General features: G+C 36.3%; 1 protein-coding gene across 3 annotated transcripts in view; it reads right to left on the reverse strand.

Annotated features, from left to right (window-relative positions):
- Positions 1-1135: 1135 nt before the first annotated feature.
- The window catches only part of LOC149575035 (thioredoxin reductase NTRC-like), a 121427-nt gene continuing 96553 nt past the window's right edge, over positions 1136-26009 (reverse strand). For 2 of the 3 annotated variants that reach the window (XM_089814896.1, XM_089814897.1), the window contains exon 10: positions 1136-1435. In XM_089814896.1, coding sequence (XP_089671022.1) covers positions 1372-1435 — 64 coding nt within the window. In that variant the 3' untranslated portion in view covers positions 1136-1371. Of the gene's footprint in view, positions 1436-8322; positions 8368-26009 lie in introns of all 3 variants that reach the window. The other variant, XM_089814898.1, reaches the window with a different exon arrangement.

Genomic DNA, 26009 nt, shown 5'->3' on the forward strand with positions numbered 1-26009 from the left:
TCATGAGATCTAACAAGACCAACCATTACAATCCATAAACTTTTATAACTTGGGAACATGGCATCTTCGAATACTAAAAAAATGTCTTGCAACATTACCAAATCAAAATGATAAACAATGTATACTAAAATCTCTGACTACCATTAGAGTTTTGATAGACCCTGTAATCCATTGTTTGTTTCAAAAATACAGGGACCTAATATTTTGTTAACCGTAAGAAGTGTCCAAAAAACATAAAACTGCTACGAATGCAAAGCTTTAGCTTGATATCATCTTTACTCTGAATAAATTCTAGAAAATTTAAATGATTTTACTGTAAATTGGAGTGAATAAAAAATAAATATGTATAATTGGGTGTACACACATTGGTAATAACTTGCTGTTTTGGCTTAGCAAAAGAAAGATCGTACTAATATGTAGCAAATATCATCAAGAAATGCATGAGATAGAAACACCAGCGAGTGCTTGTAGCCCATTAAATCTGTGACAATAAAAAATGTAGGCAACTGTATAGACTAGGAATGGTAAATGTTAGCAAATATTTTTTAATCACATAATAGTACTTGAACAGAATGGTAAAACAGGATAGAAAACACTGTACTCCACAAAGTCAAGATTGATGAAGCAAGTTCGGTTTCTATATATATGGTAGTTTTTAATTGAAGACTGCAATTTTCTTGTTATAAGATTTATGATTTTATCAATGCTAAATTGCTAATTGTCCAGCTTTTAACAAAAAAATGAAAATTCATTCAGCCTGAACCTATACATTTTCAAATACGTTGCTGTAACAATTGTTTCCAGAAGTTTTCACTAGTTAAACTTAAAAAGAGTTTTATTGAACATCCATACCCTTTTCAAAGCTCAAAAGTGTGATATTAGCAAATCCATAACCTTGCTTGTAATCAAAACTCTGAGTAAATAAAGGGGCTTATTATGCAGTATTTTTCATTGTGAACCTCCTGTGCACAATATCAAATATTAACTGATGTCACCTTAAGAGAGCTTTTATAAAGCACATTTACAATTTAATAATTCATCTTAGCAAACATGATCCTATCCAATATTAACTGATCTGACTAAGAGAGTTTTTAAAGCAAATTTACAATTTATTGGTTCATGTAAGCAATCACAATTCGAAAATGTGGTGAAAATCACCTTATATTAAAAAGAAAAATTCACAGATACAGAATTCACTTTTGCGTCATTATCAATAGTAACCTTGGGGGCTTATTACATCTTCAAGATAGAACTCTCCCTAGAGGATCTGAAATCTTCTGTCATCTTCCGACAGGTTTCAAAAAATAATGATCTTAACTAGTCTACAAGAAACTTCATAGATTATACGTTGATTATATCCAGATTTATGCATCATCCCCTATTGGCATTAATGAATTCCCGGTATTCTCTCTTCATCTTTACTCCTGAAATTTCCCTGAATTACAATGAATAAAGCATGAAAATAAGTGCAATCCTTAATAACTATTCATCTTAAACAAAAGACTCACCTAAAAACTTGACAATAAAAAAAATGTGAACGTCATGATTTCATTGCATACATATTACAATTTGATGGGGTCATCCCATAAAGATTCTTAATACTTTTTAGCGCAGTCATTGGTAGAATCTATCTACCAAACATTATCTACAGTCAGTACAGCCAAAGTGAGAACCTAAACTTGTAAGATGATTCTTAGTGTAAAACCAAATATCCCTGATTTTGTAGAAAATATATAACTTTATGTGGAAGGGTGTAATTGCAGATATCACTGCAAACACTAAGATCAAATGGTGTGCAATCAACGGGCCTTTTAACACAAGCATCAATTAGCAGTGTTTCAACACATTAATAGTCACCAAGACACACACAAAGACTTAAAATGTAGTTGGGGAGAGGTAATTTTGGTAGCAGCTGTGCACCCTTATGCATGAACTAGGACATGCTTTATTTTTACAGAAGCAGCTTTATTTGGTATTCTGGCATCAGCATTAGGTTCCTGTATCCTCCTAATTTGGAATCTCCTACATTAAACCTACAACAGTGTAACAAGCTTAGCAATTTACAAGGCCCGTGTGATAAAAGTTAGAACACCCAAGCAAGTGGCTGTATTGTGTTTTTGGATTATACAAAACACAAGCATACAGAACTATAATAAGTTTTGCACACACCATGGTCCATCATAGCAGATCTGGATACATGTCTAAGCTACAACTGCTGAACTTTGAAACATCTGATCCGAGTTAACTTAAAAGCAAAACTAGTTGCCTAACCTAACCACACTTCCAACCATCCTACTCATCCCCATCCACCCCCAGCTCAACAAAACAAAAGACGGGCTATCTTCTGTTCACCATTGGCATGCTTGTTTTCTTATTTCATTATGCAAATTCAGGAACAGTTTTGCAGGTTGGAGAGCTATCACAGCTGTTCTAGGGACTGTCTTTCAACCATTTTTCAGCCTTTGAGAACAGGTTCAATAGTGATTGTGAAGATTTGCAGAAATTCAGGGACAAATATAGTTCTGTGGGTTTACTTATTTCCGGTAAATTAGATAATGCTGTCAAGGCAGTGGGTTTTCTTTCCAGATTCTTTCCCTAATGAGCCTTTGAATCTGGTTATTATAGCAATATATATATATATATAGTGCCTCGTCCACTTTTACCCTGTGCTCCACGAGAACGCAGTTCTGGCCTTTTTAGGCTCATCCCCATACCAAGTACAAAACGGGGATGCAAGTAACTATTTCCGCCGTCCCCTGCGACATCCCAAATTGGGGAACAGAGGTACCGTCCCTAAAACTTGCAAATTTTTTTGTTAGGAAACGGGGGTACAGAATCCCGTACCTGGGACTCCATTCCCATCCCTTGTTCGTTCCCTATTGTTAACGCTGTCCCCTTTTCCCAGCTAGTGACGGTTAAGTTAAAAGCCCAAAAAAAAAGGGTTTTTTATTGCTTTTTCACATCTGCCCGAGCCCCACATGGGCGCTGGAGATTTTTAAAATAAGGGAACCCTAATGTGGCTTCAAATAACAAAAGGTAAATACTTAAAAAGTATTGTTCATTTCAATTTGTAAATGTTTGCATGTTGGGAAGAGGAAGAGGAAAACTTCAAAACAACAACAACAAAAGAGGAGTGCGCTTTGGAGGTGCAAGAGGAGGTTTTGCCTTCATTTCAACTTCATTCCAGGTATGTTCTTTATTTTCTTTTTATTTGATTCAAATTTATTGTTGTTTGTTGTCATTTTTCAATTTTTCCAATGACATAGAGAGGGCATGTTGAATGGAATATTGAAATGTTCTTTTTTTCCATAACTTGCAGCAGTATAATACATTGTAAAATCCAAAGGCAAAAACATGAGCAGCAGTGAGAGTAAGGGAAGTAGTGATAGCATGGATGTTGCCATACAAGAAACTCAAGTATCACATTTACAAAGACCAAGAAAAAGACCTAGGGCAGCCATGGATGATTTATCAAGTGAGTCTAATATAGATGTACCTATGAAAGATGCGATGCCTAATCCATTTGAGTGCCCTTCCAAAGCCCTAAAAAAATATGCCAAAGGCCCATTCAACCCTAAGAAACCTCTCCTACAATTTGTCACAAAAGTAGACAACAATAAGAGGAAAAATTCGGGGGTAGTAGGGAATGAGAGTGTCATATATGTAAAACATTATTTTTAGGAGCTACACGAGTGTATTGTCATCTTTTATGGATAGGTGGGAAGGGGTGAAAGGTTGCAAAAAAATTAAGGATGATGAAAAACTTGAGGCCAATAGGTTGCATGTGGAGGGGGAGTTATTAAAATCTAGGGGTCCTATAGGTAGCACATCCACACCCTCATTCACTCCCACTAGCACTGCTAGTAAAGGGAAGGGAAAGGCCAAGAGAAATACCAATGTGGCTGATTTATTTATCATACAAGCAAAAGAGAGAGCTGAAGAGTCCATTGGCAGATTTCTTGTTGCTCATGGCATACCATACCATGTTTCCCGTTCATCATTCAATAAACAAATGTGCAAAGATATTTATGTTGCCGGTCCCTCATTTGTACCACCAGGAGAGACTAAATTACGCACCACTATACTTGACAAAGAGTACTCAAAAGTAAGCATTTTGATGGAGGATATGAGATAAACATGGATGAGTGATGGATGTTCTATCATCATGGATGGTTGGACTAATATCAAACATCGGCCACTCATCAATCTTATTGTCACTACTACAGCGGGGGCCTATTTTCTTAAAGCCATTGATTGTTTCGAAAAAAAGACAGATGCATCCTTCCAATTTGAGATTTTGAACGATGCTATAGAAGAGGTAGGGGCTTCAAATGTTGTGCAAGTAGTCACTAATTCAGCCTGGGTGTGTAAATCAGCTAGATTGATAGTAGAGAGCACATATAGACACATTTTTTGGACACCATGTTGTGTACATGCATTGAATAACACCTTGAAGGACTTTGGAAAATTTGATTGGATAAAGACTATGGTGTCTAAAGCTAGCAACATGCAAATGTTTATTTGCAATCATCACACATCTCTTGCATTATTTAGGATATTTTCCAAAAAAGCATTCCTCAAGCCTGTGGAGACTAGATATGCTAGCTACTTCATGTTGTTGGAGAGAATGCTTGAGGTCCAAGAGGCCTTACAGTCCATGGTGGTCAATGCAGAGTGGAATAGATGGCATGAATCAAGCACCCCGGATGGAAGACTTGTCAGACAAAGAACCCTGGATGAGAACCGGTAGACTACAATGAGGTAAGAAACTTAAATAATTGACATCATAATTCATAATTGTTATTGCTGATTTAATAAAAATATTTCTGATTTAAGCACTTGCTGATTTTTTAAACATATGATGTTTCTCACTTGCAATTTTCTTTCATTTGCAGATACATTTGCTCCTTCATTGACCCTATTGTGCAAGTCATTAAATATGTTGATACTGACTCTCCTAGCCTTGGAGAGATTTATGAGACTTTTGATAGCATGCTTGGGCAAATCAAGCAAGCTATTAAAGAGAAGGAACCTACTTTGGAGTTCTATGAGGAGCATCTTAAGCCCATTGTAAGGAAAAGGTTTAACACTATAAACACCCCACTTCATATGGCAGCCCATGCAGTCAATCCCAAATGGTATGCACCAAGGCCTGGGAGACTGCCTTCATCTAGTGATGAGGAGGTGAGTTTAATTTATGTTTAGGATTTCTGATTTTATAACATATTTTTTAATTTTTTATTTTATTTGTAAAGTTTATAAACTCTAACTTCTAAATTTTTGTTTGTTCAATATAGGTGAAGGAGGGCTTCTTCAAGTCCCTTTCAAAAATGTATAATGCAGAGGATGCTACAAAAATTCGAGAGCAATGGCTTGACTTTGCCAATCTTTGTGGTCCAACATTTGGTAGACCAGAGGCGAGGAGTAATAGAGCTACATTAGCTCAAAGGGACCCGATTGGATGGTGGACATGGCATGGTAGAGACGCACCTGAGCTGAAAGGCCTTGCCATCTGTCTTCTCTCACAGGTTGCGAGTTCCTCTATTGCAGGGAGGAATTGATCTACATATAGCTTCATCCAATCGGTAAAGAGGAACAACCTTACCTCTAGACAATTGGAGAAGCTTGTGGTTGTTCACAGTGTATTGCGACTACAGGAGCGACAGAATCTTGAGTATTGATAGACTCCAACACTACGTTGGGATGTTAATCCCAAGGATGCATTGCATGAGGATAACACACCTCCAGAGCTGCTTGGTGTTCCATTGGATGAGGACCCTCTACCTACCCCTGCCAATGATTCAGAGGAAGAGACTGGCGCTGATCTTGATTTAGATAGAGATTTAGATTCCTAGAGGACAACCATATATTTGGCTTTCCACTTTGCAGATACTCAAACACATTATTGCTTTTGATTATTATGGAGTCGGAAATCTCATTTACACTTCTAGTATTTACTTTCACTATGTCATTTTGATTTCATGCATGATGATGATACATTGATACTTGGAGCCTTTGGGCATTTTTGCTAATTGTATGCAATATTCGGATATATCATCATATCATTCTCATTTTGATTTTATTATTTTAATGATTAATCTTGATAGTTTTCAATTTCCATGTATTCTATGGTGAATGGTTTATCAATGTTATCATTGTTATGATATGCATATTTCAAACAATGAAATATATCTCTAAAGAAGTCTAAATCTCCATATATAAAAATTTTTAAATACCCTATATTTTATAGTCGTCCCCTAAATTTTGGCTTCAACCCGTACCTGTACTGGAAACACGTTCCCGTCCCCTAAAACGTCCCCATCCCAAAAACTTTTTTGGAGCATAGCTTTTACCTTTATAAAAAAATAGGGACCATTATTGTGTTAGTTATAAACTTGTAACACACTCCTCTCCCAAATCTTAATTTATTTACAAATGGACCAACTACAAAATAATTCTAGGGATGTTTTTTCATGTTCAAGAATATTTCTCATTCACTCCTTCAGTGAAGTGCAAAAAGACTCTTTTATTCCCTCAAATAAAATTATTGGTATTCAACAAACAGGCTTATATATTCTAACTTGTCCATCGTTTCTCTACTAAACACATTGATCTTTTTATAGAGATGTTACTTTTAAAAAGATGAAATTTTCTTCTTTCATGTGATACACAGTCCTCAATTGATCATATTTATAATTGAGTTACTTTTTTTAATGGCTTGCAATCGTATTGTAAAATGCCAGCAAATGTTGAACACATGTAGTGAAGTGCTTGATGTTCTTTTAAGATTGTGGAGGAGCATCCACGTGATTTGGTACCAGGCAATATTTGTGAAAATGTGGTATATGATATAAATGATATATATGAGGAAACAAAAGTAGTGGCGATTGAACATGTAAGAAATGTCGCCTTCTAATAAAGGCCCTTGTTATTGATGAATTTGCTAGAAACATGGACCAAATGAAAAATGTCGAAAGCCATTGGTGACATAAAGATCGAATTAATATAAGAATTAAAGGATTGAATTATATGAAATTGCCACGAAAATACATATAAACTGAAATTTGTAATTAGTAAGTCTTCCAATAAAAAGGTTAATTTTCAAGGAAGAATGTAACTCATTTTTAAATTGAAGATAACGTTCCAATGGAGTAATCCAAATCAAATTGATTTTTAACTAAGAAAACTTTTAAAATAAATTTAAAGACTTCTATTTTTTTTGTGTTTGTTTCACAAGTTTGACTTAGATGGTTTAGCCACCCATCTAATTTTGGTGTTGTAATGGAGTTCTCCTAAATGTAACATGAAACTCATGGCTTTTGTTGTGTTTAAGTATAGTTCTTGAGATAACCCTCCAGCCATTTGTTCACAATCTTCGTTTGTCCATCCATCTATGGGTGGTACATCATGCTTGGTGACAACTCTGCTCCTACCAACCGAAACAACTCCATCCAAAAGGTTTTGAGAAAATGGCTATCCCTGTCACTCATGATGCTCCACAGAAAACCATGCAACCAGTATACCTCACATAAGAACAACTCGTCCACTTGAGTAGCTTGGCATTGGTGGGGATGGCAAGGAAATGGGAATATTTGGTGAAATGATCTACCACGACAAAGATGCAATCCTTTCTTTGCACTTTGAGAAGTCCTGTAATAAAATTCATCGAGTTGTCATCCCACTTTTAGTCAGGGATTAGCAACAATTGTAGTAGTCCTGCAGGTAAGGTGTCTCAGATTTGTTCTACTAGCAAGTGTAGCATCCCGCACGTACTGCAGAACATCATTCTTAAGGCCCTTCCAAGAAAACCTTACACAGATCTATCTGTAAGTTTTCAGGCATCCCAAATGTCCAAACAAGGGTGAGTCCTGCATTTCTTTTAGAATTCTTCAGTGTTACCCTGAGTTTCTAAGACGGGGATGGCAAGGGATGAGGGGGACAAGTTTCTGGGACAGCAACGTTTTTTGCCAAAATTGGGGACGGCAAGGGGACAATGAGGGGATGGTTATATAAAATATAGGGAAATTATTAAAAATATAGGAAATTTGTTGATATACATGACATTCATTAGAAAATATGTGTAAAGCATGTCATTTAAATTGTTAAACATCATAGAACCTTAACATACAAGTTTACAACATCTCACTGTTTCAAAACACAATATGCATTCAAAATTCGAAAATTGGAATTCAATATTCATAGTCAATATCATGTATGCATTTAATAACAGAAAATATGTAAATAACTTTAACATACAAAACTAAAATGCCTAGAGGCTAAGCGCTGCCATATAGTTTCATGTTCAATATAAAAATCAAGTACCTGAAAACAAAGCACATTGCTGCTCCTATTCCGCTTCAGCCAGCTCTGCATCAAAATCAGAGTCACCTAAAGGTAGAGAAGGACAAAAGAAGTTCTGTTTGAAGCAGCAAGTTTTGAACAAGAAGGTCTGAAAAGAATTTATTCCAGCTCATGAGCATCTATGATGGCTAACATCTTGGTCTGCTAATGTTTATGCGATTGCCAGTGCTATTACTGTATAAAGAGATTAATGTTGTGACTGTCATTTGTTTTATCTTGTTTAAATTTATTATCATTTGTCCCTGGGATTGGGACGGGGGAAATTAGGCTAGAGATGAATCCCAAGGTAACTGGAATTCTTTCCTTCATCTTGGACTCATGTACCAAATAGATTCTTTCCTTGTAGTAAATGTTATCATCAACCACTTTGTATCTTTCATCCTACACTTGACCATCCATTAGTTGGAACATGAATTCTTGTTGTATTCAACCAACAGATGTGACTTCCAATCCACCAAAATCTGGGATAGAGAACATAAGGCAGGCCCTCTAGTCAGGGCATCGGCCACCACATTATTTTTGCTCTTCACATAATTAATATGAAAATCAAATGTTTGGATTTTGTTAACCCAATTTTATTGTCATTCATTCAAATCCTCTGCTTCAAGAAATATCTTAGGTTGTCATAGTTTGTCTACATGACACTTTGCTCCAACGAGGTATTGTTTAAACATTGTCAGTGCATGGATGATTGCAAGAGTCTTCTTGTCATAGATGGAGTATAGCTACTCCATTCCTAAGAGCTTCTTGACTCTCAAGCAAAATGGGGTGATAGTCTTGCATTAAAACCATCCTAATGCCTTCTCCCAATGCATCGCACTCTGGGACGAATGAGTGAGTTAAGTCTGGAAATGTCAGCACTGGATAGGAATCGTGACTTCCTTCAACTTCTCAAAGGTGTGTTGTGCCTACTCATCCCAACGAAAGGATTCTTTCTTTGTCAAACTTGTGAGTGGTGCACACTAAGCTATGAATATCCCGTCATAAACCTTCTATAATGATTGCACAATCAAAAAAATCCATGCAGCTCTAAGAGTTTTGGGAGGCGGCAAATCCAGAATGGCTTGAATTTTGTCTTAATGTACCTTAACCACTCAGGCACTAATAATGTGTCCCAAATACAATATCTTCGTCATTTCAAACTCACATTTGGACCTCTTAGTAGAAAATGATTGACTCCATGATTCGTAGAACATCGTCTAAGTACCTCAAATGTTCCATGACTTGCTATAGATGAGTATGTCATCAAAGAATGCCAACAAGAACTAGCATAGCTGCTTTTTGAACTCATGGTATCTTTAGTGGCAACAAAAAAGTTGTATTCTCCACATCTTGCTCCCTCATACAAATCTGATGGTAGCGAGAGCAATGGAAAAATAGACTGTGCCATCTAATTCGTTGATCTTAGGGATGGGAAACCTATTTTTCATAGTCCTTTTGTTCAATGCATGGTAGTCCACGCACATCCAAAGTGATCGATCTTCTCCTTTACCAGCACTACCGACAATGGAAAAGGGCTAGAGTTGGGCTTGATGCATCCTTTGTTGAGGAGATCCTAGATCATCTTCTCTATCTAATCCTTAAACTTCTTAGGATGGTGGTAGGCTGTGATAATGACGAGCTTGGCTCTTCCCTCCAACTTGATGGTGTGCCACAAACCATAGAGCAAAGGTATGCCAGGTGGAAAATCAAAGATCATGCTATGCTTATCCAAAACTGCCTAAAGCTTCTCATCCTGGTAGTAAGTTTTTTGCCCCTGTATAGGTTCTACTGAGACCAAGCAATATGTTGCCCATACTACATCATCATGTCTGAAGATTGCCTCCATCCATCGTATCAAGATTTCCTTCGAACCGCCATTAAACATCCCCCTCAGCACTATCTTTTTACAATCCACTTCAAAGGAGAACTCCATCCTCTTGAAACTCTATGTTTATACATAAACAATCTTCATCCATTGGATGCCTAATATGACCTCCATGTCATCCAAATCTACCACAAAGAAGTCATGTGTCACCATGTGGTTCCCCATGGTAATGCTTAGTTGTGGAACCAAATTGGTACATGACAAGATTTCTTCCTACGCCTTGATTGTGAACCCTTGGTATGCTTCCATGGGAAACCCCTTTAGATCACAAGTGATCAGTTGATGAAGTTGAGAGTGGCCCCACTATCAAGCATGACCATGACCTGATGTCCCTGGAGTGTACCCTGTACCTGGAATTTAGTGCACCTTGCAGTACTAGTAAGTGTTGTGATGGGGCCTCCTTGTAGTACTAGCATGGCAATTCTCTCTATGTGATTTAACCTCCTTGGAAGCTTGCTAACTATTTCCTTTAAGCTCACTTTCATCGTCCTCCTTGTTAAGCATCACCTCAATGTAATGGACTGTTCCTTTGCCTAAGCATCAGTGCCTGGTTCTCACGATTCCCTATAGCTAAAACAAAGTTTCCTCCTCCTAAGCTCCTATTTGGTAATCGCATCCAATGATGGCTTCTTTGGATGGGGTTTGTTCACTATGTCCTTCAGAACAACAGATGTCTTAGAGTGCAAATAACTCGTAAATGAAGAAGAGGATGCCACCATGTCACATGCCTTCTTAATTTCTTCACCCAACCTTTTAGAGGCTTCAATAGTCTATCCATGTACAACACAATCAATCGCCTTTCTGAGATATTTGTTACCAGTGTAGACAGTCTTTGAAATTTTGTAATATAACTGTCGATAAATTTATATTGCTTCAATTACACCAACTCCTTAAAATTAAGTTCTAGATCATTCCCATCAAAGCGGTCTATAAGCCTCTCTCAGAGTTTGGCATAAGAGGTAATTTGATCGTGGCCAAGGGTAACAATTCCATGATGCTACCATTCATGAGCAACTTTTTCAGGCGAAGTGCTGCAAATTTGGAGGTCTCATCTTCAAGCATCTAGTTGAGCTAGAAGTAGGTATTTTCTTTTTGTACCCAAGCTCATATCAACGTTGCTCTGGTCCCATCAAAGGATGAAAAATTAATCTTGCCAGCCTTTCGTTCGATAACATCACTTTAGTAGCCAAGACCTTTGTCACCCACATATTTCATCTAGAGTTCAACATAATCTTTGAAGGATATATCTCCCTCAAGATTTGCATTCCTCTAGTCTTCATTCAACTTCTCTTGCAACTCCTGGAAGGTGGCCTCTTGCCCCCTATGAGTTCCTTTCGTTCTCTTGGGAAATGTTTATATCAATGCTTAGGAGTGTGAGTGTTGTGAGTTTAGCCTCTAGGTGACCAAACTGTCACTTTATCCATTATGATCTCCATTTGTTCTGCCCAACACCAATTGCCACAATCTATCCTCTGTGAGCTTCTGTCGTTGTTCCCCTCTGGCCATAGTTTTGTTGAGATGATCTTGACTTCAAGTTAGTTCCCTCAACAATGCCATGACTTCAGCGGTAGGGTCTGGGGGTTCCCCAAATTCTTGGAGGAACGGTATCTTCTTCTAGTGTATATTTTGAGTGTTTTATGCATACATGACCCGACAAGCTGGAAAAAATTACTAGCTCCGATACCACTGTAATGTTCCCACATTATCCTACCCACACACAACTAGCTTGAATTGTCTTCCAACAATGCAATTTGTACGGCCAAAGTTCAAGTGTTGGCTATGTATCTTCACTACACAACAAACTAGACACCCATACACATAAATGGGTCCACAATATGGTGCTTGGGGTTTTCCTCTTCCATGTACAGAGAACCTCTCCTCCTACCAATGTTTGGTGGTATTTGATGAAGTTTGTACAACAACTCGAACTTCTATTATGTTGCAATGTCCCCAGCTGGGACATTAAATTATTTAATATAGATTTTACAATTTCCCTTCACAGATCAAATATCTCATTTTTTCCTTTTGCACTTCTCCACAATTCTCTGATTTGATTGTCGATTGATCCTTTTCATTTTCCTTTATATTTCTCCATATTTAAGAATGATCATCTCTCAATATTAGAATTCTATAGATATAGATTTTTGTTCTAAGAGTCGGGTCTTTTCCTTTATTATGTTATAATAATTATATTATATTGATAATATAAATACATTAATGATTAGATTATAACATATATTGTATTAATAATATATCAATTATATTTCTTACATTAATATTAATACCATTACATATAATGCATAATATACTTAGTTTATGTATTTAGATTATTAATCTAAATATTATATTTTATTGGTTAGTATAACATTTAATTCTCATATTAATATATCATGCACTATTATAATATGATAATAAATTATACTGTATGATTATTAATATTATATTATAATTATTTATATAATTATATGGATCTTATTGATGGGGATATCACAGTCCTCCCCTCTCAGATTTTATTTGTCCTCAAGCAAAGATTATTCATACAAAACCTTTATGATAGTTTTAACATACACAACATATATTTAGGTGCAATAAGACCTAAATAATTTATGAAGTATACCTCTTAATGCATGAAAATACACAAAGTAGACACATTAATGCATGAAAACACACAAAGTAGACACATTAATGCATGAAAACACAAAGCAAACACATGAAAACACGGTGTAGACACATGAATTCTTGAAAACACGAAGCAAACACGAAGTAGACACATAATACATGCATTCTTCATTAATTCCTTTTAATTCTTTGATAGAATCCTACAACCACAAGTTATCATCGATACATTTATGTATATATACATTTCAATAAAATGTGAATCACGAAAAATTGCTCCATGTCAACCTCAAAAGATGGAAGGAATTGATGTTATCCAAGTTGCCTAGATGCCAAATGTGCAAATGGATTCCCTCAAAGTTTACAAGTCCAAGCCTATGTCCCGAAGGATCAAAGATCGCTGACCCCTACCCTATCTTGGGGCAAAGGTCCAATTGCTTGGACTTCGACAAGCCCCTCGTTGGTGACATCATTTTCTTCTCTTATTGGCCATATAGGAAGTAACATCAGTTCTTGTATATCTAGTCATATTATTATTTCAACTTAGTAAAGGATAGTGTGTTATTGTTAATAATGATGTTATTATCTAAATTTAGAATCAGAAGGTATATATGTTATCCAAGTTTTTGATTGGATAAACAAGTTTTACAGGGATCCTGAAACCCAAGAGTTAATACAAATCAGGTTGAAAATAAGCGTTAGAAGCCCAGCCACAAAAGAAACAAGTCTAAAGGCTGAAATAGCACAAGGCCCAGCGAAATAAACAAAGGCCAAAGAAAAGACAAAACTAACCAATCAAAAGCCAGAACGAAAAGCCAGCCAAAAAGGAAAATAACAGGAACTACTCCTCAATCTTTCTTTCCAGCTCCTACATGACCTGTGTAGCCTCCTATGCCATCTTGTTCTCCTTGGCCTCCTGCTGGTGAGTCCTGAGATCTTCCTAGTCTAGAGTAGAAAAGGTGATACCAGTTGTATTATCTTCATCGGATCTGGCTTTACCCTTGTCTTTTCCTTCCACATCCCCTTGCGTGCCTCTATCTTTAAGCCACTCAGTTAAAGATAAAATGTTGTTATTGATCGAGTTGATCGGTGAGATCGTCTGGCTCGAAAAATTGTGATTATAATTTTCCAGATTGTGGATCCTCCTTTCCACCAGGCTATGCCTATCATCATAACCTGTCCCTTTCTCCAGGCCCTTAAGATTCCTGGCTCCTTCCATTTGAACCACCTTCTCCTTAACCTCCTCTAGCTCGTGAAAAAGCCACTTGATTGACCTGAAATTATCAACCATGCTGTTGCAGGCATTGTTCAAGAGGTTCATCCCAAATTCCCTGGCATTATCAGAGATAGCCACTATCGCAGGGTTAATGAGCTCTTCAAAACGCAGTTCCTCCTGATTGTCCACCAAGATCTGGGGGTTCATCACTTCCCTGAAAATACCCACTTTCGAGGTCCTCACATTAATATTTCTCCATGCTTTCCTCTTATCTTTGGCCAGCACCTCCCCACACTCAGCACCAAAACTATCCTGAGTCTGCTCCTCTGGATGGGCCTGGGGATGGATAGGGGAGAGAGGGATCGGGGAAGAGTCCAGGTCCTACTGCAACCTCTCATCCTCCGTGCCCACCCTCTTGCGTTTCTTCCCACCTTGGGAATCCATTTTTTCCTCCTACCTTTCCTTTTCCTCATCTTCAAACTCCATCGCCTCCTATTCATCACAGGTGTCATGTTCCTCCTTCTCGGTCTTCTTTTGACCATGATCTCTAGGGCTAATTCTTCTAGGGATGATGGGGGAGGGAGACTTCTTTACATTTGGCGAAGCTTTTTTACCCACGAAGGTAAGCTCTCCTTCCTCAAAACTAATGCTCTGAATATCATCCAAGTCAGAGGAATAGCTAGAGCTATCGATTTCCTCATTCCCAGCCTGCAACGGGATGTTACTAATCGTCTGAGCCTTGAAGTGCTCATAGATGAGCAGTAACAGCCCCTCATGCAGAGCAGGGTTAGCAGAGGGTTTCTTTTTGAAGCTTGACACCGCCTTGCTCGTAGAATTCAACAAATAGAAAGGGAAAGAAACTTTGCTATCATGACGAAAATGATTTAGAAGAACAAAATGGTGGGTGCGAACACGATCAAACCTAGGGTCAAGAGTAATGTACTCAATGACAACGCGCAGATGATACCTCCAAATCTTCATTATAGACTCCGGATCATAAAACGTATCACTTTTTTTCAGGGCATTCAGCTCCTTAAGATTGTCGGCAAAGTCCTTCATAGCACTAGCCGAAAGCTTTTTATCCCTAAAGAACTTAAAGCCCACCATTGGAATCTCAATCACAGCCGAGATCACCTCCTCCGTTATCAGAAAAGCAATCCCATTCACCTTGACTCTACCATCCTTCCACGAATTGACCATGCTGTCAGTCACATTTTGGTTGTAGCCATGCAACTTCGTGATATACCTTGAAATCTCGCCCTGAACCAGCTTATCCAAAACTTTCTCCCTGCTTCTCCATTTTTCCCACCGGTTCTTTTCTGCACCTTTCTCCCACCATTTTGGTACTTTGCTCTCCCACAATTCTCATAAGCACAGCTCTCTGAAACCTCACCACCTGATAGGGTTCTCCATGTTTTTGATGGCGGATGAAGAAATAGTTCTTGTCTTTGCTCAGATTACGAATGCAACAAAAGACCCATGAAGCGTGCCGAATAAAATGTAATAATTCCCACTTCTTGCATTTACCAATGCAGTCTTTATGAGTTGTACCCTTTCCCCATAAGCCTTTTCTATTCATAATAGCAGTTTGATCTCCTCCGTACTCCCTTGGATCTTATCCAGCTCGATCAAACTCTTAACATTCGCCGGAAAACTCTTTCTCGGTTGCCAGGTCATTTTTTGGTCGGATTGGACACCATTATTTACAAACCAATCTGCCATCGAGTTTGCTTCTCGAAAAACATGAGTGACATGGACTCTTTCAAATTTAGCAAGAGTCTCACGTGTCTCATTAATATGATTTGCAATCGACCAAGAATAATGAGATTTGTCATTTAAACTTTTAATAATATTATTCGAGTCCCCTTCAAGCCATAAATTGGTAACTTCAACTTCAAAAGCCAGTTTCACCACATGACAGGCCGCACTTGCTTCCGCGAAGTGATTAGTTTGGAATCCAAGCGGGAGAGAGAAGGCCGCAACTCCATCCCCGAATTCATTCCTAATAATGCCTCCACATCCCGAGGAGCCAGGATTTCCCTTCGAGGCTCCGTCAAAATTGGCTTTATGCCATCCTTCTAGGGGGAAAAGCCACTTGGCTTCCTGTTTTTTTAACAGTTTTCTTTTTCCTTCTCCATTTTCCTACCGCCCATTTCGATATCTCCCCCCTTCCTTACTAGGTAGTTTTCCTTTATATTTTTGTTAATCTTTTTCCCGAGGACAATGGCAAGTTCCTCTCTGTCTCTAAAGATTCTATTGTTTCTCTCCTTCCATATGCTCCAGCAGAAGTGGGGTAAGATCCAGGTACCTAAATCCTGCAAAACAGGGGAATAGAACAAGGATTTCCATTGGCAAAAAAAATCCAGGAGATTATCTGGCATGCACCAGCTAATCCCTAAGTCTTGGGTCAGGAAGTCCCAGACCTTCCTAGCGAAGGTATAGTGAATGAACAAGTGATTGCTAGTTTCCAGTTGGTTCTTACATAAACTACATTTGCTTGGCAAAATCTGACCTCTTTTTAATAGGTTGTCCTGAGTGAGAATTTTGTTTTGTAAGGCCAGCCAATAAAATATATTGATTTTTGGAGTGAGGCCTGGGATCCAAGCTTTCGACCAAGGAGGTCTCTCTTTTGAGCTCCAAAGAGCCATATACCCAGAAGCAACAGAGTAATTACCATTGGAGTTGTCCCCCCAGATCATTTCATCCCTCTCGTTGCTGAGAACCATTGAATTTAACATTAACATGATTGGACTTAGATCTTCAGAGATTATAGATAGATCTATCCAACCCTGGTCATTCCTATAATTACAGACTTTCAGCCCAAAAAGTTGGATACAATGGTTCGCCCAAACATCATAGACCGGATTGTTCATTAGGGGGCCCTGAAAAAGCCAATTATCAGACCAGAACTGGATATCCTCCCCATTTCCCAATTTCCAAGAAACTTTGGCCTTTGCCAGGTCCCTGGCTTTAAGTAAACCATTCCAGATAGCAGAACCTTTAGGAATGTCCTCACTAAAGAGGGAGAACTGGATAGAAGGCCTCTTAATGTACTTGTTGACCAATGTGTCTCTCCATTCCCCAGTACTGTTGAAGATATGCCATAATTGCTTTGCCAAAAGAGCCTTATTAAGGTGAGAAAGCTTCCTTATGCCAAGACCTCCATAGTGCTTAGGAAGGCAGACTTTGTCCTGGGCAACTAGTGGGTATCTTTTTTTCCCTTCAACACTTGACCATAAGAAATCCCTCTGAATGTTATCCAAGTTGCCTAGATGGCAAATGTGCAAATGGATCCCCTCAAAGTTTACAGGTCCAAAGCTTGTATCCCAAAGGATCACAAGTCTCTAACCCCTACCCTATCTTGGGATAAAATATCCAATTGCTTGGACTTAGACAAGCCCTTGCTTGGTAACATTATACTCTTCTTCCCATGGATCAAATATAAATAAGATTTGGAAAATAATTCTATGTTCAATAATAATTCACATAATAATATTTGATCATTCAAATAGATTCAATAAATATCTAATTTAAACATATAATCAACCTACTTTGTAAATCTTAATCTATGTTTTCTGAACATATAATCTCCTTATTTCTTTAAATATATTTAATAATCTATTTAACCTAAATATTTTTAATAATCTAAGATTCGCTAAAATTACATATACATAATAAAATAGGCAAATAATACTTACCTCACATTACTATACTTCCCTATACAAGCAGTCCATGGAAGGCTTTATGCTTGATATATATACTTATTAGTCCCTCTACCCTCTTAATCCACCTGGGGTATTCTTTCTATGCAAGATGGCTAGGTTATAATTCACTTGCCACCTTCAATATAATTTGCGGTGACAATATTAGCTTTTTGTTTTTTAACACTTTCTTTTTTTGACTCATCTCTAACCGTTAGTATTTGAGCATGGCAAGTAGTTGAGATATATCACACCATGATGTAATGCTATGCTAAAAGATACATTGTGTATGATTTTCTGTTGCTAAGTGTATTAAAATCTCAAGTTCTCTTATTTAGTTTTGATCCTGCATTTCTTAAGCTCTTCAAAATCAAGGCTATGATCAGACAAGTTTGATAGCATATCACTGCCAAATTCTTCTCCACTAATGGAATAATCAATTGCAACCTTGAGATTCACTATTTCAGTTAATAAAAAATTATAACTGCCAATTAATCATATCAGTATTTTATCTTTTCGTTCATAGCGAGAATTGGGAACAATGAATCCTTCATCAGCTCATTAAAGCATTTGTTGGTCTGGTGCTTTGAATGTATCATCATGGTCACAAACTTCTGCCTCCCATGGAAAGGGATTGACTGAACAATCAAAAGAAGTTAGTGGAGGAATCACGTATATATGAGTTATGGAAAACCTTTTTCTTTTCTTTTTTCTCTCTGTAAACAAGTAATACATGCTGTAAATTGTTCAATGCACAGACTCATGTCCCTGAATGCACAATACAATTTGCTTCCCAATAAACAAGTGATTGAAACCTTGATAAACCCCTGATGGTGTATAGGATATGTAGCTATATAATCCAAATATTATTCATGCGCTATGATCCTTCAATAATTTACTTGATACCATGTGTTAGTAAGGATGACCAAATGATAACTTCTTCTCACAAATTCTGAATGTGATCTCTTTAAACATTGTGTCAGATAAATTTGGAATCTGGTCTCTTTAAACAATGTATCAAATGTCTGAAGAAACACCCACAGTAGTATAGGAAAGCCTTCATCCTCATCAGTATTGAATAATCTCTCTTAAACATATACATGGAAATTCTATAAATATATAAATCTTGTTTCTTTTCTTTTACACTTTTGTGGTATTCAGGAAAGATTGGTCCTTCATGTTTTTTAAATGCAAATAGTTGATAAGAGAATATACAGGGCATCATTTTATTTTATTTTTCGCAGGATGGCAAGAAGGCTGCTCTGATACCATTTGTAATGTCCCCAACCAGGACATTAAATTATTTAATATAGATTTTGCAATTTCCCTTCACATATCAAATATCTCATTTTTTCATTCTGTACTTCTCCACAGTTCTCTGATTTGATTGCTGATTGATCCCTTTCATTTTCCTTTATATTTCTCCATATTCATGAATGACCATCTCTCAATGTTAGAATTCTATATATATAATTTTTTATTCTAAGACCTGGGTCTTTTCATTTATTATATTATAATAATTATATTATATTGATAATATAATTACATTAATGATTAGATTATAACATATATTGTAATAATAATATATCAATTATATTTCTTATATTAATATTAATACCATTACATATAATGCATAATATATTTAATTTGTGTATTTTGAATATTAATCTAAATATTATATTTTATTGCTTAATATAACATTTAATTCTCATATTAATATATCATGCACTATTATAATATGATAATAAATTATACTGCATGATTATTAATATTATATTATGATTATTTATATAATTATATGGACCTTATTGATGGGGATATCACATATATGTGCAGCAACTCATACTTCCATTTTGTATGACAACTATATGGCATCAATTTTCTCGCTTTGAATGGTGTGGTTGGCTAGGTAGCTCGTACCATCTATTGTCACCACCATACACTCCTTGATGCCACCATACAAGTAGGAATGTAACTCTAAAGTCACTTCCTCTTGGCTCATGTATGGTCCAAAGGTCGTACAGCCCAACATGCCCTCACTCTATGCGGTTATAGAGTTGTAGATTCACACAAAACGGATACAGAGAACAATAATTCGATGCACCAAACACAAGTCTGGAAATTCGCATATGCAAAGGGAATTGTATTAAGATTACAATAACCTCGGACTGAGAGCAAAACAGAATAGGGGAGGAGTTACTCCCGAAATTATGAATGTGAAGTAGGGAGGGTCTTTCACCTTCGAAATGGTAGACAACTAAACTCCAATTGGAATTCACACATACAAAGAAAATATTAAATTCCCATACCTACGACAACATTAATCCAGCCTTATATATGGCTTTAGGGAAACATCCCGAAAGAAGGTTACAAATAGTATCGACACGGCCAAAGTGTTATCAAAAATAAAATTAAAAGGGCCAGGGTGATAATTATTTTAATATTGGCGCCATACACAAAATTATTTAATAATATCAGGGGCATTAAATTGTTTTGGCTGTAAAGAGTTTTGGTGGTTGTTACATCTCTCTTCTAGGAACTTTTTATATAATTGTTTAAACTGCACAGTTTGAGATGTGATATTGTTTTTTGAAGTTATTCAAACATTTGTCTATGGATTAATGGAATTAATGATGTAAATTTTGGCAACTAATGGTTTGCTATATAGATACCTGAAATGGTAAGAAGATCATGTCTAACTACCTTTATATGTCTAGGTGGAGGCAAGAGGTTGGATCACCCTCGAAAAAGGGAGGGCGAGTATCATAAGGAAGAGAGGCACAAACACAAGAAGAGATCAAAGTTGCATTCTTTGCCAAGAGCCATGAGATAAATAAACCCTTAGGGTTTGATTATCCTAGAGTAGTAGGGTCAATTAATGGTCATAAGGTTCCAGTCAACCAATTGGTTTAGTAAAGGTCACCTTCTCTTGTTTAATCCTATTATATGAAATTTAATCAACTTTTGAAGAAAACTTACAATGTTAAATATATAAAGAACTGGATATATGATTTTAATCTTATAAGAGGAACTCAATATTCAACCAATCTTATAATGATGATTGCATTGTTATATAAATGAATATATATGTAGATATGTCAATGAGGAGCATACGTACATATGTATGTGTGTACGTATGTACACATGCATTTGTAAAGTAATACAATCGATGCATGTATGTATTTAATATATATATATATAGACACACACATATCCATGTATATAGATTATATGACTCGATTATACATATTCATACATACATCTACACATATGCATTCTCATTATAACATCAATCAAATTGAGAATTTAAACTCTTTAAACGACAGCTTCAAGCCATGTTAGCACTTCAAAATTTCTTTGGAGAAGACCATGGATGGGTGGCAGCATTGCAGTTGAAGAGTTAGAAAGATTGTATCTATCTTTGATAGTCGCACCTTGTCTTTCAAGATCATGAGTTATCAAAGTATCTATGGTATTATATAGTGGGCATCCTGAACCAAGAGAGCTTCTTTAGGCTATGCTTTTGGCAAGAACACAGCAACCAGAGATTATTGGAGGACCATGTTGAGGAAGCTATCTTTCTGTTATCACCCTCATCAGTCTAATCAGACATGTTTATTCTCTTTCGAGTCAATCGTTCTTAATTTTAATCTCAAATTGGGATGTCATCGTCATATTGTATTTGATTTATAGTCAAATGATGATATTTATAATCAAGTATCAATGTGCATTTGCTTGACTATTGTTGAATCAATAGAGTAAATCATAATCAAGTATAACTCAACTGTATATCTGCTGTAAAGAAATTGATAAAGAAATGTTCATCGAACTGAACATCTATCTTTGCATTCATAATATAATTAATCATGTTGGCTTCTAGTTCTTGATCTTGATAGATAATGCAGAGACTTAGTGTCAGTATCATGTATCAAGCTGTAACAGAAGAGTAATGGGAATAAAATTATAATCCAAGGTAAATTCATTCCATGCAAACTGCAATCTATGCATTATTATGAAATCTCAGAATGAACTGCATACGGATTCCATCAATACATGTCAAATTGCTTGACCGAATATTCTCAGTTTCTGCACTTGCATCATTCTATGGTGGTCATCTCAATCAGATCAGTTGGTCATCATTCTATGTGGTTAGCCAAAATATCATGCTAAACAGATATAATGAATCATCCTTAAAATAAAATCTGATTCAAAACAGCAGACTGTCTATAGCACCCTTGAGACGTCAAGTAGGTGGTGTTCAATGGAGGTAATAGTACGAAACTTTTTCAACTAAGTTTCACATTTCTTTAAGATAATTCACTATTTAATTGGCCAACATTGATCAACCAGACGTTATCAATTCGCATAGTGAATCTTTTTACTAAAGGCTTTTGTCAAGTTCTTTTCATTTTTTCATTTTATTAGACTATGCTTGATTTTTGAGGCCTTCAGAGTTCCTTTCTGCATTTCTGAGTGAGTTTGTAATATCTTGAACCGGATATTTATTAAACTTTCCGTTCAGCAATATATTCAAAAATAAAACATTACACATATTTTCCGGCACAATCATAACCAATAGAAATTCCAATAGATATTTAATCAAATTCTTCTTAAATATAATGTACAACTCAACATAGACAGATATAATATGATGTAACAATAAAACCAACAGATTCTTCACAAGAAAATAACCATCTTTCCAAGACACTATTCAAGATTTGAACATATGAAACCAGTAATATAAAACCAGCAGTGTAAACCACAGGAAATAATCCAACTGATAGATATCTAGTTGTTTCTCCAAACTGATATTCAGCACTTGAATACAGGCAGATGTATTACTGAACAAAATAGAAAATCAAAAGATTTACCATAAGATATTAACCCGCTCTTCTCATAATAGTATTCAAGATCCAACCATATAAAATGCGTTACAAACCAGGAATATAAAAGACTAGCAAACTCTTATACAACTCCTTAGAACACATTACTGCATTAAACAACAACAATACAATAACCGACTTCCAACATCCAATCCTAAATATAACTTAACAGTCAAATTGGAAAAACTTAAGAAAAGAATCTGGTAAGCACATGCGAAACACCTGAATTGATGTCTCCTCGGACAAAGGGTTTCCGTCCACTGTCTGTCAACAAGAGGGGCTACGTCCTCATACTAGCTGAAAGATGAAGCTTTCAAGACTCTCTCGCAAGAGAGAACTAAAATCTGAAATAATAAATCAAGCATATTCAGGAATGACCCTCTTTCCCTTTTAATACAGAAACTAAGACTCTTCAACTCCCCTCTAGCTTTCATTTTATTACCCTATGACTCTTCAACTTCCCTCTTTCTTTTTGTCTTATTCCTCCTTGACCTTTAGCCCCCTTTATAACGTTAAATTGACCTTTTAATAATTTGAGTCTTCATCTCATTGTCAATTTTAACATTATATAAAATAAGTCTTCAATATTTCTAATGTCCCAAAAAGGGGACATTACAGAGTTTGGATTATTTTAATCTTTTTGTTTCGTTCAATCTCTTGCTCTCGATTTTCCCTTTGATTTGGTATGTCTTAGGGCTTAATCAAACTTGTTAGTCAAAATATATAACCATTTAAGTGCCCAAAAAGTGGAATCTCAGAGCTCAACTGCATATTTCAAAAATTAATGTTATAATTTAATGTTGAGTTGCACTTTTTGAAAAATATAATTTAAGTTCACTTTATGTTATGTTTTTAACTTAGTTGCCAATTGGTGAAACAAATCCGATTCAAGCACGTAAATTAGATCCATTGATTCAGGATTTTTTTTTCCAATTATGATTCATGGAGGATTCATGTGTATATATATACTAAAAAAATGAGAGAAATATACATACTAGAACTAAATCATTTCATAATATGAATCTATGATTCTAGTATGGATCTATGAATTAAGTATACCTGATAATTGATTTATTTTCACAATTATAAAGAAAATCAGCACATTCACATTGAATTACTGAATTACAAAATGAAGTTATGATCCTTGAGGATCCTCAGGCTGTGGCTTGGATCCTTCGGGATCCGGGCAGGATCCTTGATTCTGTCTGTGGATCCTCTGTTTGTGGCTTGGGTCCTTGAGGATCCCAGCAAGTTCCTTGATTCTGCCTGTGGATCTGTTGGCGCGGAGCCTAATGGATCCACAAGCAGAATCAAGGACCCTACCCGGATCCCCAAGGATCCAAGCACAAATCTGAATTCGGATGCAGCCTATCTAGGATGAATCCGGCAACTAAGGTTTTTAAATTATTTTATGACATAAATTTATCACTTAAGTCAGTATAGTGCACTTTATGTTATATTTTGATGTTGAGTTGCTTTTAAATTTTTCACTTAAGTGACTTAATCACTATTTAGTCTAATTTAGTGTTGAGATTCACTTCAATGTTTTATTTCAAAACAATTAAGTGAAATGCTATTTTTTAACTCATATTTGCACTTTATATGTAAAATATAGTGTAAATATGATTTTTGATCCCTTTAAGTGATATTTGCTCAATAATCAATTTGACATTTGCTAAATAGATCACTTAAGTGATGCAACTCAACATATCTTTTCTTCTAACACATTGCTTGCAAATGCACTCCGAGAGTACGATTTTGCCTTGGACGTCCAGATGTAAAGACATGTAAAAGTATATTTTCAAAACATGCAATCACACTCCAAGAGTGTGATTTGCATGTAAAGGCAAAAACATAACATGCAATCACCCTCCTAGAGTGTGATTTGCTCTTCGAGTGGAAATGTTTGACTTGGGCAAACCAAAAAGCCCATTTTTAAACATGCAAAAGGCCTTGGAGAGTGTGATTTGCATAGGAGACATATTTTCCAGCCAAGGTGTTGCATGTAAAGGCCTTCAAGAGTGAAATTTGCACTATAAACCTTCTTTTACATGCATTCACTTCATGTGTTTCACCTCCAAGAGTGTGATTTTTCTCTTAAGTGGAAAACATTGGAGTTGGAAGGAAAAATAAAATATGTTATTGCATCCGAAGAGTGCCATTTGCCTCTTACTTGCATACAAACAGCATTTCAAAAGCATGTTTCTCAAAATACATGCAAATAGTCACATGTAGTGGCAGCCCAAAAATATGATTTGCACTGAAAGTCACAAATGAATGCATTTTCTCCACATGTGTTTGCATCTATAAGGTGCGTTTTGGCTTTTGAGTTCATCTAAATGCTTCTAGAGTCCACATTTTTCATCTTCCATGCCAAAAATGTTTCATGCAAATACATCTCTAGGGCACGATTTGCATTGAAAACGCCCAAATACATGTAATCCATCAAAAACGTTTGCATGCAAATGTCTTTTGAGACCACATTTTGCATCATGGAGCCAAAAATGCCCATGTGGGCCTTCTAAATCAAATTTACATTAAAACGTTGAAAGAAAAAAGCTTGCAATAAAATCTTGCTCATTCATGCACATGTGTTTGCCCTTGGAGACCACGATTTGCATTAACTTTGCAATGAAATCTTGCTCATTCTTGCACGTGTTTGCCCTTGGAGACCACGATCTGCATTAAAACTTTGAATTTTTCAAAGGCTCTTGGTTGTTGCATGCGTTTGCACTTGGAGCACCTAATTTTGGAGAAGACCTGTTCATCCAAACTTCTCTTTCCTCCATTTTTGGCTCATTGAGCTCCAACGTGAGATATGTTTGCACCACATAAAGCCAAAGGAAAGATGAAATACAATATGATAAGGAGCTGGCTCACACAACTACATCACTTGTTTCATCTACTCTTGATCAGTCTCAAATACAAAGATTGGGCATGTTGGCATGGCCAATTTCTTACAAAGGCTCGAAACTCCTTGCAATGTATCAAGAGGAGTAACATTCATTTGGTATCCAGTTTTGCTATGGCTGGCCTTGAACCCGAATTCGTCTTGGGATGTGCGTGTCGTTTTAGCCCTCAATCAAAAACAGTTAGGGATGCGAAAGGTTAGGTACTTTTCAGCTTGGATCCAAATGTTATTGAGCAAATCTTCTAAGTCCCTCCAACTTCAGAATGTATGGATTTGTCTAAAGAAATGTTTGTGCAACTGTGGAATCAAAGAAAACTAAATCATCAGAGGCATACAAGTGATCTCTGGTTAGAGAATAAGAAACCCAATTTCTCTAGATGGCCAAAAATAATACACAAATCTAACTTCTCTCCAAAAGTTAATGATTTGATAACTCTCCTTAGTAGAATCTGTG

Source organism: Cupressus sempervirens, chromosome 2 (assembly GCF_028749045.1).
Source record: "Cupressus sempervirens isolate cs-2001-9-10 chromosome 2, ASM2874904v1, whole genome shotgun sequence".
NCBI classification, from domain to species: domain Eukaryota; kingdom Viridiplantae; phylum Streptophyta; class Pinopsida; order Cupressales; family Cupressaceae; genus Cupressus; species Cupressus sempervirens.